Below are 13,816 nucleotides of genomic sequence, written 5' to 3' on the forward strand. Positions count from 1 at the left end.
GGGGATGTATTCTAACCCAGAATCCCACTGTGACCAGCATAGGTTGCTGGGGACCAATTCTAACCCAGAATCCCACGGTGTGACCAGCATAGGTTGCTGGGGATGTATTCCAACCCAGAATCCCACGGTGTGACAGGCATAGGTTGCTGGGGATGTATTCTAACCCAGAATCCCACGGTGTGACAGGCATAGGTTGCTAGGGATGTATTCTAACCCAGAATCCCACGGTGTGAGCAGCATAGGTTGCTGGGGATGTATTCTAACCCAGAATCCCACAGTGTGACCAGCATAGGTTGCTGGGGACCAATTCTAACCCAGAATCCCACGGTGTGACCAGCATAGGTTGCTGGGGATGTATTCCAACCCAGAATCCCACGGTGTGACAGGCATAGGTTGCTGGGGATGTATTCTAACCCAGAATCCCACGGTGTGACAGGCATAGGTTGCTGGGGATGTATTCTAACCCAGAATCCCACGGTGTGACCAGCATAGGTTGCTGGGGATGTATTCTAACCCAGAATCCCACTGTGACCAGCATAGGTTGCTGGGGACCAATTCTAACCCAGAATCCCACGGGGTGACAATAACGACAAACATGTTGAAAAGTGTTCTTCCTTGGCATTGGAATATATTCATGTTTTGTATACAAGTATTTACATCAGAATGACACAGGACTATAACAGTGTTTTCATTATGAACCTACACAAACACATAATTAAATTTGCCACAGTTTTTCAAGAATATCACAAGACAATAAAACTTTGAGAAATTTTACAAAGGTCTCCAAAACGTAACATTGATTTGGGATTCATTTTGCAAAAACAAATGCAAAACTAAGATTTCCATATAAACAATTTATTATGAATAAACAAATAATTCATTTATTGTTCTGTGAAACAATATATCTGTCAAGTGGTCAAAAGGTGATGCAGGTTTGGTAATTGTATCAAGATATTGTTTAATATAACAAATATCCTACTCAACATGGTCAAGTAAACAATCCTCTTCATCATCAAGCAAATTGTTATTATGTGTTTTGTGAAGATCATCAGCGATATGAAAATGGATGCATATTTCTGTCATCCGCTGTATCGGTACCGTATCCATTTTGTACAGCAATCAAAGAAGTATAGACCGGAATGGCAATATTTTGACCTCAAAATTAAATCCTTTTACTATTAGAAGATATCACCATTGATTACATCAACCATTAACCCTCCATAACTATCACAACCATAAATCACATATTATATATCACAGGACGGATCTGATAACAAATGTAAGGCCATGAAAAAAGTAATGTTTATTTAAAACAACTTTATTCTAAATGGGTCCGAGTGCCAGGGATATTTTTTCCACTGGGCCTAAAACTTGGGGGTCATTTAGTTTTGAGCATGGTAAGGAAAGACAACTCTGTCAAAATCGGGAAAACCTTGACTTTCATCAAACTACTTTTTACAGCAGATGTGGTTGTTTTTTAAAAAACCACCAAAATACCCTCTGTCTTCACAGGATGTTTGAGATGAAGCATGAGGATAATAAAATATTTTTCATGGCCTTATATAACATTAAATATCAACCAACAAATAATACTGTTAGGACCTGTGAACTCAATTGAAACGTTTGGGCAATGGATTGACGATCATACTCTCCAAACACTCAAACACAGTATGTGGATCCTGATCGGCGTTCACATGTTGGCCATCCAAATAAAAGTCTGCAATTTCCTCCACATATGCATGGTACTGAGCAAGCCTCTTTCGCACTTCGTCTTCACTGTCTTTCGGGAAGCGCTGGAGCCTCTCTTTGACTTCGGGTGTGCGTGGGGGGTTGTAGAGCATGTGGTAGCGTTCCCCTGTGATGGGGTCTGTGGCGCGGAGGGTCAGCCTCTCAAGCACAGAGTCATTGGGGACATCCAAGAAGAATTGCCTGGTGGAGAAAATAAGGCAATGGTCTCGTGAACTGGTATTTATAACCATAATTGTTTGTTGTTTAACCATGTTAACCCTGCACTCCCTATTCCAGTTAAATGATGGTGGCATGTCACTAATTGAGACTAGACCAGGGCCCTGTTCCACAATGATAAAGTATGGTTTATGACCAACGTAGCACTAAGATCACTTTGTGGAACAGGTTCCAGGGCCCCGTTCCACATAGCGATCGTAGCGCTAATACTTTAACATTGACTTACGACGACCGCAGCACTACAATGGCTTTGTGGAACAGGACCCTGACAAACCAGGGACAGATATAATGAGCAATGTCTCACGCCAGGATACAATACCACACAATCAACAAAGCACCAGGCCTGAGCATCTGATCAAGTTGCCTCCAAAGACAATCATGGATTCTAAACAAATTCTAAGCTGAAATCACCATAGGGACAGTGATGTCATGTTACCATGGCAACCATGCCACAGAGAAGAAATAATTTGCACACCATTACGAGTGATTACGGTATTTGAATCGGTATTCTTATTTCCAAGGGGGGCGGTCGGGTAGCCTAGTGGTTAAAGCATTCGCACGTCACGCCAAAGACCCGGGTTCGATTCCCGACATGGGTACAATGTGTGAAGCCCATTTGTGGTGTCCCCCGCCATGATATTGCTGGAATATTGCTAAAGGCGGCTTAAAACCCCACTCACTCTTATTTCCAAGAATAATGTTGATAAAAAGAGCCTTTACTTACTTAGGTAGATGGAATGAAAGAGATGCAGTTGGACAACACAAGGTAGAAATCAATCTGCGCCCTGACTTACCTGTAAGGTTTGAATCCAGCTTTAGCCAGCTGCTCGGCCTGCTCCCTGGTTCGAGGGTACCCATGCAGCACCCACCCCCTCGTCACACAGTCCAGCTGGGACAGACGCACCTCAAGGACGTTCATCACCAGGTTGTCAGGCACTACATAAACAGGAGAATGGTTACGATCAGACTTCTGGGAGTACAAAAGGGTTTTACAAAGCAAAATACTTGTCCTTTACACATACATATTAAGAATAGACATAAATAATTTTAAACTTTTGTTTGTTTTACATCCTGTGGGTCACTATATTATCATGATTGTAACGTCAATCACTAGTATGTACACATCCTCATGTTTTTACTATAAATTTAAGGGCAAAACTATACTATATTTCACTTCACATGGGGTAGAGAAAACTGTATTGCATCATAATAACATCCCTCATTATCATGCTTGTTAGGTTAGTTCAATGTTTGGATCACTAGCGACATTCCACATCTCTTTTAAAAGGGGATTCAAAATCTACCAACGTCAGAAATGCTGTGGTTTAATAGGATATGGACAGTGGTGATGGTTACTCTGGTACAGATCATAAAAAGCAGTAATATAGTGTGTGACATTATATAACATCTCAATTCCGTGGTCAAGGGGAGGTAACTCTTTACATTTAAAACGGTTTCAATCTTTCTGTAGTATCAATTTATCACACACACACCCTATAACAAACATATCTAATAGCAAGACTAGATTTCTTCAGCAATGAAGATATTCTCTACGATCCGTTCTATTATATTTTGAGTCAAAGACAATGTATAAAATAAATCTTAAACTCGCGGTATTTTCATTTCAGAGGCTTAATTTTAGTCTTCACTTGTAGATGTGAAGGGATATAAAACAAATGTCAGTCAGTATCTTGAAATATGGAGCCGACCTTTTAATTGATCATAATCAGATACATCGCATTATGAGAGCCAAATATGTAACTATCAGAAGCCCTCGGGACCCTAAAGATCCAGGTTAGAAATGGTCTTCAGTATCGGATGCATGTCATCATATCCGCCATAAAAAAGCTGGAATACTGCTGAGTGCACACAAACATACAAAGTCCACAAAATCAAGCTGATATACTCACCCATGATGCCTTTTTCCACATAAGCTTTGGCAGCCATGCCGGCTTTAGTTTCATCAGCAATAGCCTGTTTTATCAGCTGACCACAGCACACTGGAAATAGGAACAATGTTAGTCTTATTTTACTGTTGACGTTTAAAATATCCAGTACTACACTGTCTAGCTGTTATCAGCTCCAGTTTTGTCTTTAATATATAGAGTGAGGTGAAATGGGGTTTAACGTCGTGTTCAAGATAATTGCACTTATCTAGCGACGTGTGTGTGTGGATGCTTCACTTATGCCCATAAATAGTGCTAACCCACTTAGATGCCATGCCGCAGATTAAGCCACTGGATACCCTACATATCACAGCATAGAGACTCTGAGCCGACCAGTCCTTGTTTTATCCCCTTGATATTGTTAAATGTCTTTTGGTATCACACGGCTGGGGATCGAACCCCTGACCTTTTGCTTCTCGGGCAGACGTTCTATCCACTAGACCATGGAGGTGGCCCACTATCAAGTGTAAACTGGGATTCCAGTCATGAGTGTTGAACTCATGATCAGCAAATCCTGGCACAACTAAGGAAAGTAACTCACTTAAGACCACCTGTGCCACTGATGTTGGGAGGTGAGGTGAAATGGTGTTTAATGTTGCATCCAAGATTTAATTGCACTTATATTGTGACGTGTGTGCACACGCGTGCGTGTCTGCTTGTACTAGTTAGGACTGATGCCGATTTATACTGCTAATACACTGATACCATGCCGCGGTTTAACATGAATACCCCACTCAGACACAGTATACTGACTCCGAGCCGACCAGTCCTTGTTTTAGCCCCTTAATGCCTAATACCAGGCAGGATAACAACAAGAACCATCTCTTAATGTCTTTTGGTATGACATGGCTGGGGATCAAACCCCGGACCTTCCGCTCTCAAGGCAGACACTCTACCACTAGACCAAGGCCACGGAAGCGGTTCTGATGTCCGGAGAAGAGGAGGAGTGAAGAGTTCTGGTGTCTGCGACTCACCATTGACAACGTTGTACTTGTTGGCCAGCAGGGCAGCCTGAACTCCCTTCCCACTCCCAGTAGGACCCAGCAAGATGATGCGTGGGGTGTGTGGAGCATTGGTCCTTGGCTGGCTGGACAGGAACGTGAACGCTGCAGAGAAAGATTCCATGGTACCAACATAAGAAGTAAAGAAAATCGTGAAATTATGATAGAAATATAAATTATTCTTTTGTATAATGATAGGAATACTGAGGACCAATGAAGATCTGGGGTAGAATAGATCGTCAGCAACCCATGCTTGCCATAAAAGGCGACTATGCTTGTTGTAAAAGGCGACTAACGGGATCAGGTGGACAGGCTCACTGACTTGGTTGATGCATGTCATCTGTCCCAATTGTGTGGATCGATGCTCATGTCAGTCACTGGATTGTCTGGTCCAGACACGATTATTTACAGACCGCCCCCATATAGCTGAGTGCGGCTTAACAAACAAACAAACAAACAAACAAACAAACAAACAAACAAACAAACAAACAAAGGAATACTGAGATACTTCATACTGTTACTCCATCAACAACTTCTGCTAGCCTACTGAGAAACCATGCCACAGTTTAACATGAAGACCCCACAGTATGCAGTGAGTGAGTATGGTTTAAGGCTGCTTTTAGCAATATTCCAGCATTCACAGCCAAGGAAATCAGAACACAGTATATACAGACTCCCAGCTGACAGTCCTTGATGCAGAGCCATGCCATGCAGAGAACAAGTACCATATTGGTATAATCCCATTCTCCAGGCAAACACTCTATCCACTAGACCACGTAGGCAGTCAGAACAATATGAATCCCTATCACAAGATTAGCAGTATGTTCCAAAGCAACAGAGTGCCTGTCAAGATGTTGATAGACATTGTTGTCATCTTTTTTATGCTTTCATACATCTTTCAATGATCAACAAAATATGATCAACAAAAATACCAAATTGACTAAATAGTGACACCTGCTGAAACGTTCGTTACCCCTACCCTGTCAAAATACATCTTCAATATTAATAAGAGACTTATTAAGGATATTATTTCTCAGCTGCATTTCCTGATGAGCTCTATTTCAATGTTGTCCACTTATTATCTCATCCATCTTTTTGTAAGGGACCGGTCATTTATGGAGGGGGAAGTGGGTCAGAGGGAATCAGGGTAGGGTCTCCCAAAAATATGACAGTCTCTAAGAAAGAGTTATAAAACATAATACACAGATTTGGAAAGGGTCATGAAAAAATTGCAAGGAAATGGGGAGGGCCATCCAAAAATATGAAAAGCATTAGGAGAGAGTCGTCATTTTCTGCTCATTAGTGCATCAAAAATCTCTGACCCACCCCCTCTGCAATAATTGGGTCAACACAATTCTGAAAAAGTTTCAAGCATACTTTGGCTTTTCACTTTTACATAAACAGACTAACAAAATTTAATTACTCCCAATTCCAAGCAAATAATTTGTGGATATCAGGAGTGAGTGGGAGAGTTAAAATTTTACATTTACTTAATTCAAACAAGCATGAAATACTCATATCCCCAATATGACATGTCTGGTTGTGTGCAAGGCATAAGCCCTCCGGAAACGAGCACTACCTCCATTTTCAGTCTATGAAGTCAAAATAAAAAATTCTAAACTATCAAATGGCACCAGTTTACCACTAGACCTATCTATGTGCAAAGTTTGGTGAAGAAATATTGTACGGTTTTCAAAAACTGCTCTGCAATTTTCAGAGTAAGTCAAAGTCCTTGCCAAGGAAACTCGGAAAAAAATGTTCTAAAAAATCCCAAACTATCAAAAGGCACCAGTTCACCACTAGACCTATCTATGTGCAACGTGACAGGACGGACAGCACCCATTCCTATATCCCCCTTCCTCTTCATGGCGGGGATTAATAAAGAAGACTGTTCTGATTGAAATGTTCGGAGAACTGATGAAAGTTTTATGACTCCATTCTCTTTTACAGACTGAACATATCATTGTTATCACGTTTCAGTGATAAGCACTTGTACAAAGTGTCTTGCAATGATCATATCAAACCATCACAAAACGTAAATATTGCATTACTGACGAAGCATTGAGTCAAAGAACTAAAATTTACAGTATTTCCCATGTTACGTGGCAGTATTGAAAGTAAGTTTTTTTCTCATGATTAATGTGGCAGTAGACTCAGGTGCTTCAGCATCATGATGTGGTTAGATTTTTTAGCGGCCCATAGCAGCACGTGTAATAGAGTGACCTCCCTTTGCGTTTACAGTCCAAACTTCGCCAAAGTTCTTGAAACCTTAGTTCCCCCCCAATATAGAGAGCTACACTGAGAGGAGCTGATTTGTTTACAGTTGTCAACAACATTGTGTTCTAGACGCTTTGAGGCACTATTTTCAAGATGGCTGGCTGTACGACAAGGGCGAATCGACGCTTTGCTTCTATGACCTGACTTTTGTTTCTCTTAAGAATGTACTTTCCCAGTTCAGGTAGGATATTTATCGGAAAACACTGACTTTTCTGTCTGTTTCCAACACTTCCTGGATCCCACAACAGATCATGTGCCTCATAAAAGACACTCCATGATGACAAATACTGGACATTCATGAGTGCACTAATAGAGTCTTTTATCTATTGCTGCTGCATCATATTTGGACCCATTGTAGTACCTTTTATGATTGTAAACCTAATCCATTGCATTTCAGTTTAATTTATTGATTATTCACATCTTCTGGGTTAATCTTTCCGTTTTAATTTGGGAATGAACACGTAACACATGACAGCTCTCACAGTGGTGTACCTTGAGCAAAGACGTCGGCTTTAGGTTGGTCAGCGTTGATTGTCTTGAGCGTGTCGCCATAGCAGCGAAGGATGCCATCGATGTGGCGGTGGTACATGACCAGCTTGTCCACCATCGCCTCCTCCGTATATCCTGGCGCTACCTCCAGGCGAGACTGGACATCGCTGTTGGTCGGCCAGTCAAAAGTTGTGTGGTAAACATCTAAATAGATGCAGTCATACAATTATTTCAATTCCTCAAAAAAGAAGAAATTACCATGCTGCTTCAGTGTGATCATGTGGCAAGAGACACCTCTAAGACTGAGAACAAGTCAAGTCAATCACTTCTTAAACATACATTCAAGCTCTATCATAGGTTTCTGGCGTGCCAAAGGGATGCAACTCTGCATCATGAGTAAGTGAGTGAGTTGCTTTAAGCAACATTCCAGAAACATGGCCGAGGGACACCTGCAATGGTCTTGCCCCAGCAGATGAATCAAACCTGGGCCTCAAGAATGACACATGTGCACTCAACCATGAGGTTATCACACTACCCTTGCCTTGTCCAACTTTAATATCATCCACTACTCACCTCCTGTTTTGGTGTCCACTCTCTTCCCAGCTGCTCTCTCTATAAGGACGGTGTCTGGAGAGTCGAGAACCACTGAAACAAGGCAACATTCATCACAACAAGGCAACATTCATCACAACAAGGCAACATTCATCACAACAAGGCAACATTCCTCACAACAAGGCAACATTCATCACTACAAGGCAACATTCATCACAACAAGGCAACATTCATCACAACAAGGCAACATTCCTCACAACAAGGCAACATTCATCACTACAAGGCAACATTCATCACAACAAGGCAACATTCATCACAACAAGGCAACATTCCTCACAACAAGGCAACATTCATCACTACAAGGCAACATTCATCACAACATGGCATGCAAACAGCAGTTGGTACGCATGTGGAAATGTACAATTTGTTCAGTGCAATCTGATACAATTTTCATTGGTCTTAGTTTGATTACTGTCCAAATCCTGGCCTGTATACATCACATTGCAAACACTATCATGACAAATACACAAACACATAGAATACATACTGGTTCTTAGGCAAGACCTTTTTGTGGGGGGTACAGATTTTTTGCTCAAATGCTAAGATTGACAGGTAAAATTAATCAACATAAAAAATCCAATTTCAAATAAAAGTTTTGCGATTTCTTAAAACGTTATGGAAATATTGCGAGCATCGTTCCACCCAGTCAGGGTATGATGACACTATAATTCTGTAATTCAGTTTATTCATATACAACTGTAAGGCGACAGGCCCATAGTACAGCATACATGAAAATATGGAAAGTCAGGGTATGATGACACACAATCAACTAAGTCACCGAGTCTGACCACCCAATCCATTTGGTTCGCCTCTTTCAACTAGGTTGGAGGGGACCAATTCTAACCTGGAATCCCGGGTGTTAGTTATTTATAGAATGACTTACCGCAGTGTTTGGGGTAGACCCCGATCTCCTGTAGGGCCTGGGCTTGCTCCCTGGTCTGGGGGAAGCCCTCCATCACCCAGCCCTTCTTCACACAGTCAAACAACTTCATCCTCTCCTGGACAATCTTCACCCACAACTCAGTGGGGACAGCCTGACAACAGTCATAACTTGAAATAACATTCACTGGGTAGGAAGCAGGTTCAAAAGAATTCTTCTTGTTAAATTCCAATGGTCACACCTAAACATCTTTGTGAGTTCCTTGAATACATTTCTATCACTGATTTCATTTGCTTTCCATTAATGATGATGATGATGATGATGTTGGAGATTTAATGAGTGCTTCCGGATGTGCCGATCCTGCACTTAGGTTCCATTAAGCAGCTGATCATAACTTGAACAGCAATTGTTAACATTTTTTCATGACCACCTTTGTAAGTGTCCTCAATATATATTGAATGACCAGTCTCATGGAACTGTCATTTATTCATGGACTGACTCATATTGTCATACACATCATAAACAATATTACCTGTTGTTTTGAAATGAACTCCTTTGCCCGTTCTCTGATGTCCAAATCTGCATCATGGATGAGGTTCTCCATTGTGATGTGGGCTGTCCGTAGCTTGCTACAGACAAGTTTAGCAATAGACCTCTTCCCTGAGGCTGGTGGGCCCAAGACAATGATCTGTGGAACTGCAACATACATATACCATGTGTACATCGGGGAAAACATTACGCACCATCCCTGCTTTACTTTCTTACATCCTCAACTTTCCTGTATCTTTTGGAACTCTCTACACATGACATTGATCATTTTGTTATAAATATCTGTGATAACACTGTTACCTCCTGAAAACCTGGTACAAGAATACTGTTACAAGGACTTGGCCATATCACACTGTGATTTAACATTTTGGATGATATCAGTTATAGTCCTAGAAATTTAAAATATCTAAATCCTGTATCATATGATGTAAAGAAGCAGAGTGAGTGAATGAGTTTGGTTTAACATCGCTTTGAACAGTATTCCAATTATATCACGGCGCAATCTCATTAAAATCAGATCTTAGTTCTCGCTATCGCTAAACAAAGATCTGAGGACATTCCATTAAGGGTCATGTCAGAACGACCTTTCATCTAACCAATCAGAGCGTCGCTTACCAGATCATGAAAGTGACTGTCCGAATGTGTTTTCTAATCATGCAACCACGAAATACTTAACATGGGGTATTCCGAACGACAGTTACGGGTTTTATGATTATATCCATACAATCTAGGCCATCTATAAGCTGTTCCAGAATGTTCTTCTTATCAGTTTTAAATTTTTTAATCGAAAATAAGTCAAAATATGTTTCGAAGCATAGTCGCCAATTTGAAACTAGTGTCATAAACCTCGAGAAAAGCTGCCTCCTGATTGGCTAATGTCGATTTCTTGTCAGTCATTTCATTGGTCAGTCAAAATTCGCGAAAGGTTGTTCTGATGTGACCCGTAATGGGATGTCCTCAGATCTTTGTTTAGCGGTAGCGAGAACTGAGATCTGATATTAATGAGATTGATCACAGCGTGTCAGCTTAATGTGGGCAGAAAGCCCGAAGGGAAGCCAGAAGGGATGCCTGAACGCCAGGTTTCCGGACCTGACTTAACAAAGTTAACATGTTCGATATGTTGACCCAAAACAAAATAAAACCCCAACATAGACCGATTACTTCCCCTTTGAAGTACAAAGAGGGGCCAGTATTTTGGATCTTGGTATGGGGTTTACCATCATTGTTGTCTCGATTGAGGTTTTCTATCAGGAATGCAATTGGGTCAGTAGGACGATGGATGATCAACTGCTCCAGAAGTCTCTGAAAAAGGTAGACAATAATAAAATGAGTTGTACAGAGACCTTCTACTCCAAAACTGTGTGGACATAAATTCGCAAATGGGTTGAAAATAGAATGTACATTTCTGGTTCCTGTCTTTATGTAAAGAAGCAAATTATATATTCTTTTGCAAATTATCAGTTATTTGTGTAACGACAGTGATGCGTTAGTTCTGAAGGGAGCCTAATGGAGTTTTGCCGTTTTGCCCACCTCATCTTTACTATATAGTATTATGTGGGATAAGAAAGGAAATTAATTTAATTATCTCGGGCCAATATACATCTACGAAATTAGAATTTTTTAAAAAATAAACGCCTCAGTATTCTAGCATCTACTATGAATGAATGATGAATTGCAGTCTTCCTCGAGCATCGATTTGTCCACTGGGATTATTTCGGTTAATGAATTAAAATCGTTACCTTATACATATCAAAAACACCATGTTCTTCTGCATATGTGGCAAAAGCAGGAGGAATCAGGAGCGGTCTCTTAGTCTGGTCCATCTTTGTTATTGTTTACCGAGAGAAATGAATAATGCCGATAACGATGTTTCCGGCGTGTTTGGAAAGGTTGCTATGCTAAACCGAAACAAAAATGAAAGCATCATCCCGATTGGCTCATACTATAATCTTCTCAATAGAAGGAGTCATTTCATTGGCGAAATTCATACCAAGGGGAAGTAACTTTATTGTTTACGTCTCGTACTTCCGGTTAATGACAAACACGTGTTATCTTTGGGACTGATACAGCCCGGCTCCAAGCGAATACTTAACCTCCTGACGAAAGTGACTACTTTCAAAATATTTTATGTGGTTTTGTACCAGAAAAAAAATAATATCATGTAGGCCTGCCTTTATAGCTCTGAAACTATACAGTGGTTTTTTTCTTCTTTACAATTCTTCTTAAATTGCGATCATGCTTTTTCTCCACAAAATCAAATAGAACAATAAGAATAAATATATGAAGGAGTAAGAATCTTGGTCAGTACTTGGGGACTGGTAATTTATTAAAATTCAAAATAACCTATTTTACTTTATTATGTCCATTTTTTCACGACCATCCCCAAATATGTGTATTATTTTTAGGACGTCCTTACTTGTTTTTGTGTTAATCATCACCCGTCGCCTTCAAATGTCCCTCAAGCAGAAAAAAAAAAAAATATCCTGAAATATCCCCCCTCCATCTGTTTTTGCTTCTTCTTTGGCAGGAGGGAAATTTGCAGGCGGCGGGAGATGAGACACAAAAATAAGTAATGACGCCCTTAAATTCATAATGTGTTTAAAATTCGGGTTTTCGGGATCAGCCTACTCTCAATATAGTCGACCATACATACGTACAAATTGTCAATCATTGGGTATAGATCGTGAATACCTTTAATAGGTATTCTGCAATAAGTAACATTTTTACTTTTCCCTCCGGGAAAATCTTGTAGATGAGAAATACAAAAATAAGCTTGCCCTCGCTGTTACTTGCTGCATGGGTTTAAATCGGTAACTCCTAAAGTGTGCGTTATGTCGGCACTTTACTTGTTATTACAGACGATATATTGTGACGTCAACATTTTGATCTAACGTGACATGAGTTCAAAATGTTTTTGGGTAAATTGGTAACTATGACATATTCACTCAGCTGCAATGATATTCTGAAAGACTGATCATATTTGCAACAAGGCATCAGACGCTCAGGATATGTCCGGTTGGTCTGTTTGTGTGACATAAAATGGCGTCGCGTGATGCCAATAGAAGTACATTAATAATGAACAATGAATCAAGACAGAAGTCATCACGAGACGATTAACCTCGCCAGCGTGGCGTGTTGTGAAGGCGACAAGCCGTGCCGCGCCATCAATGCAGGTAATGGTCTAAGGGAGATAATCGTGTAATGATAATGTTAATAATAAATAAGAGTAATGTCCCTTGTATTAGCTCCATACAGTGTTTTAACTTATACTCCCGTCACCGTGTTGAATGTTCCGAGTTTACCAAGTAAACTGGTTACATTGTTGCTACGCGCCGCAAATTTAGCTCTTTGGGCCAGAGAGGAGCACAGTCTACCAAGCCGAATTACTTCCCTTTGACCACAAACTGTACCGCATGGAACATTAAATCAACTGAATTGTCTCCCTTTGACCATACCGGGAGCAGGTCAAAACGGCTTTTTATTACTTTTTTTGTGGCCGAGTTGACTACTACTCCCCATGACAAAAACTGCCTAACGTCGCAGATTTGTAGACCTAGATCAGGTCCATTTGTCTATTTAATAAATAAAATACAAACATAATTTAGGTAACTATTTCGATCTAAACCTGCGTAGGAAGTTATTTTCCTTGTTCGTTAATGTACAATATCGCAGCTGGTTCCATTTTGCCCGAGACTGCATGTCAGAAGATACATATTTCTTTCAAAATTAAAGTGATTTTAGAACTAATTTGAACCTGTGTTTTATGACTTGAAATAGGTCAATGGTAAGAATGTTTTTAATTACAATGTGACTTGATGGTGATGGTTTCTTTTATCTTTTATTTCTTTTTTCTTTATCTACTGCGGTTTTCTCTCAGATTCCTTCCACAATGTGTTTAAATTTCAGTTTTCGGGTAACTTGTCCTCAATAGTTGTTAACAAGACATATGTATAAATTGTCAAATAGATTTGGTGTAGATTGTCAAAGCCTTGAATAAGTATTCTGCAAAATGCAAACTTTTTTCCGTATATTAATTCATGACAGTGAGTAAATACAAATGTTTCTAAATATACTTATCAGGGACATGGAATTCAAAA

The 13,816-nt window shown here is 40.2% G+C and overlaps 1 protein-coding gene across 1 annotated transcript; it reads right to left on the reverse strand.

Annotated features, from left to right (window-relative positions):
• Positions 1-670: 670 nt before the first annotated feature.
• Positions 671-11,591, reverse strand: LOC139458865 (adenylate kinase 8-like). The gene is made up of 10 exons (XM_071240298.1): positions 11,459-11,591; positions 10,937-11,021; positions 9,686-9,866; positions 9,174-9,340; positions 8,252-8,323; positions 7,682-7,882; positions 4,886-5,017; positions 3,876-3,965; positions 2,760-2,901; positions 671-1,929 (listed from the first exon to the last, which is right to left on the reverse strand). The coding sequence occupies exons 1-10, from the start codon at positions 11,540-11,542 to the stop codon at positions 1,611-1,613; spliced, it is 1,473 nt and encodes a 490-aa protein (XP_071096399.1). The 5' UTR covers positions 11,543-11,591; the 3' UTR covers positions 671-1,610.
• Positions 11,592-13,816: the final 2,225 nt, after the last annotated feature.

The sequence above is a fragment of the Haliotis cracherodii genome, unplaced genomic scaffold (genome assembly GCF_022045235.1).
Source record: "Haliotis cracherodii isolate W230 unplaced genomic scaffold, xgHalCrac1.p SCAF_13, whole genome shotgun sequence".
Taxonomy (NCBI): domain Eukaryota; kingdom Metazoa; phylum Mollusca; class Gastropoda; order Lepetellida; family Haliotidae; genus Haliotis; species Haliotis cracherodii.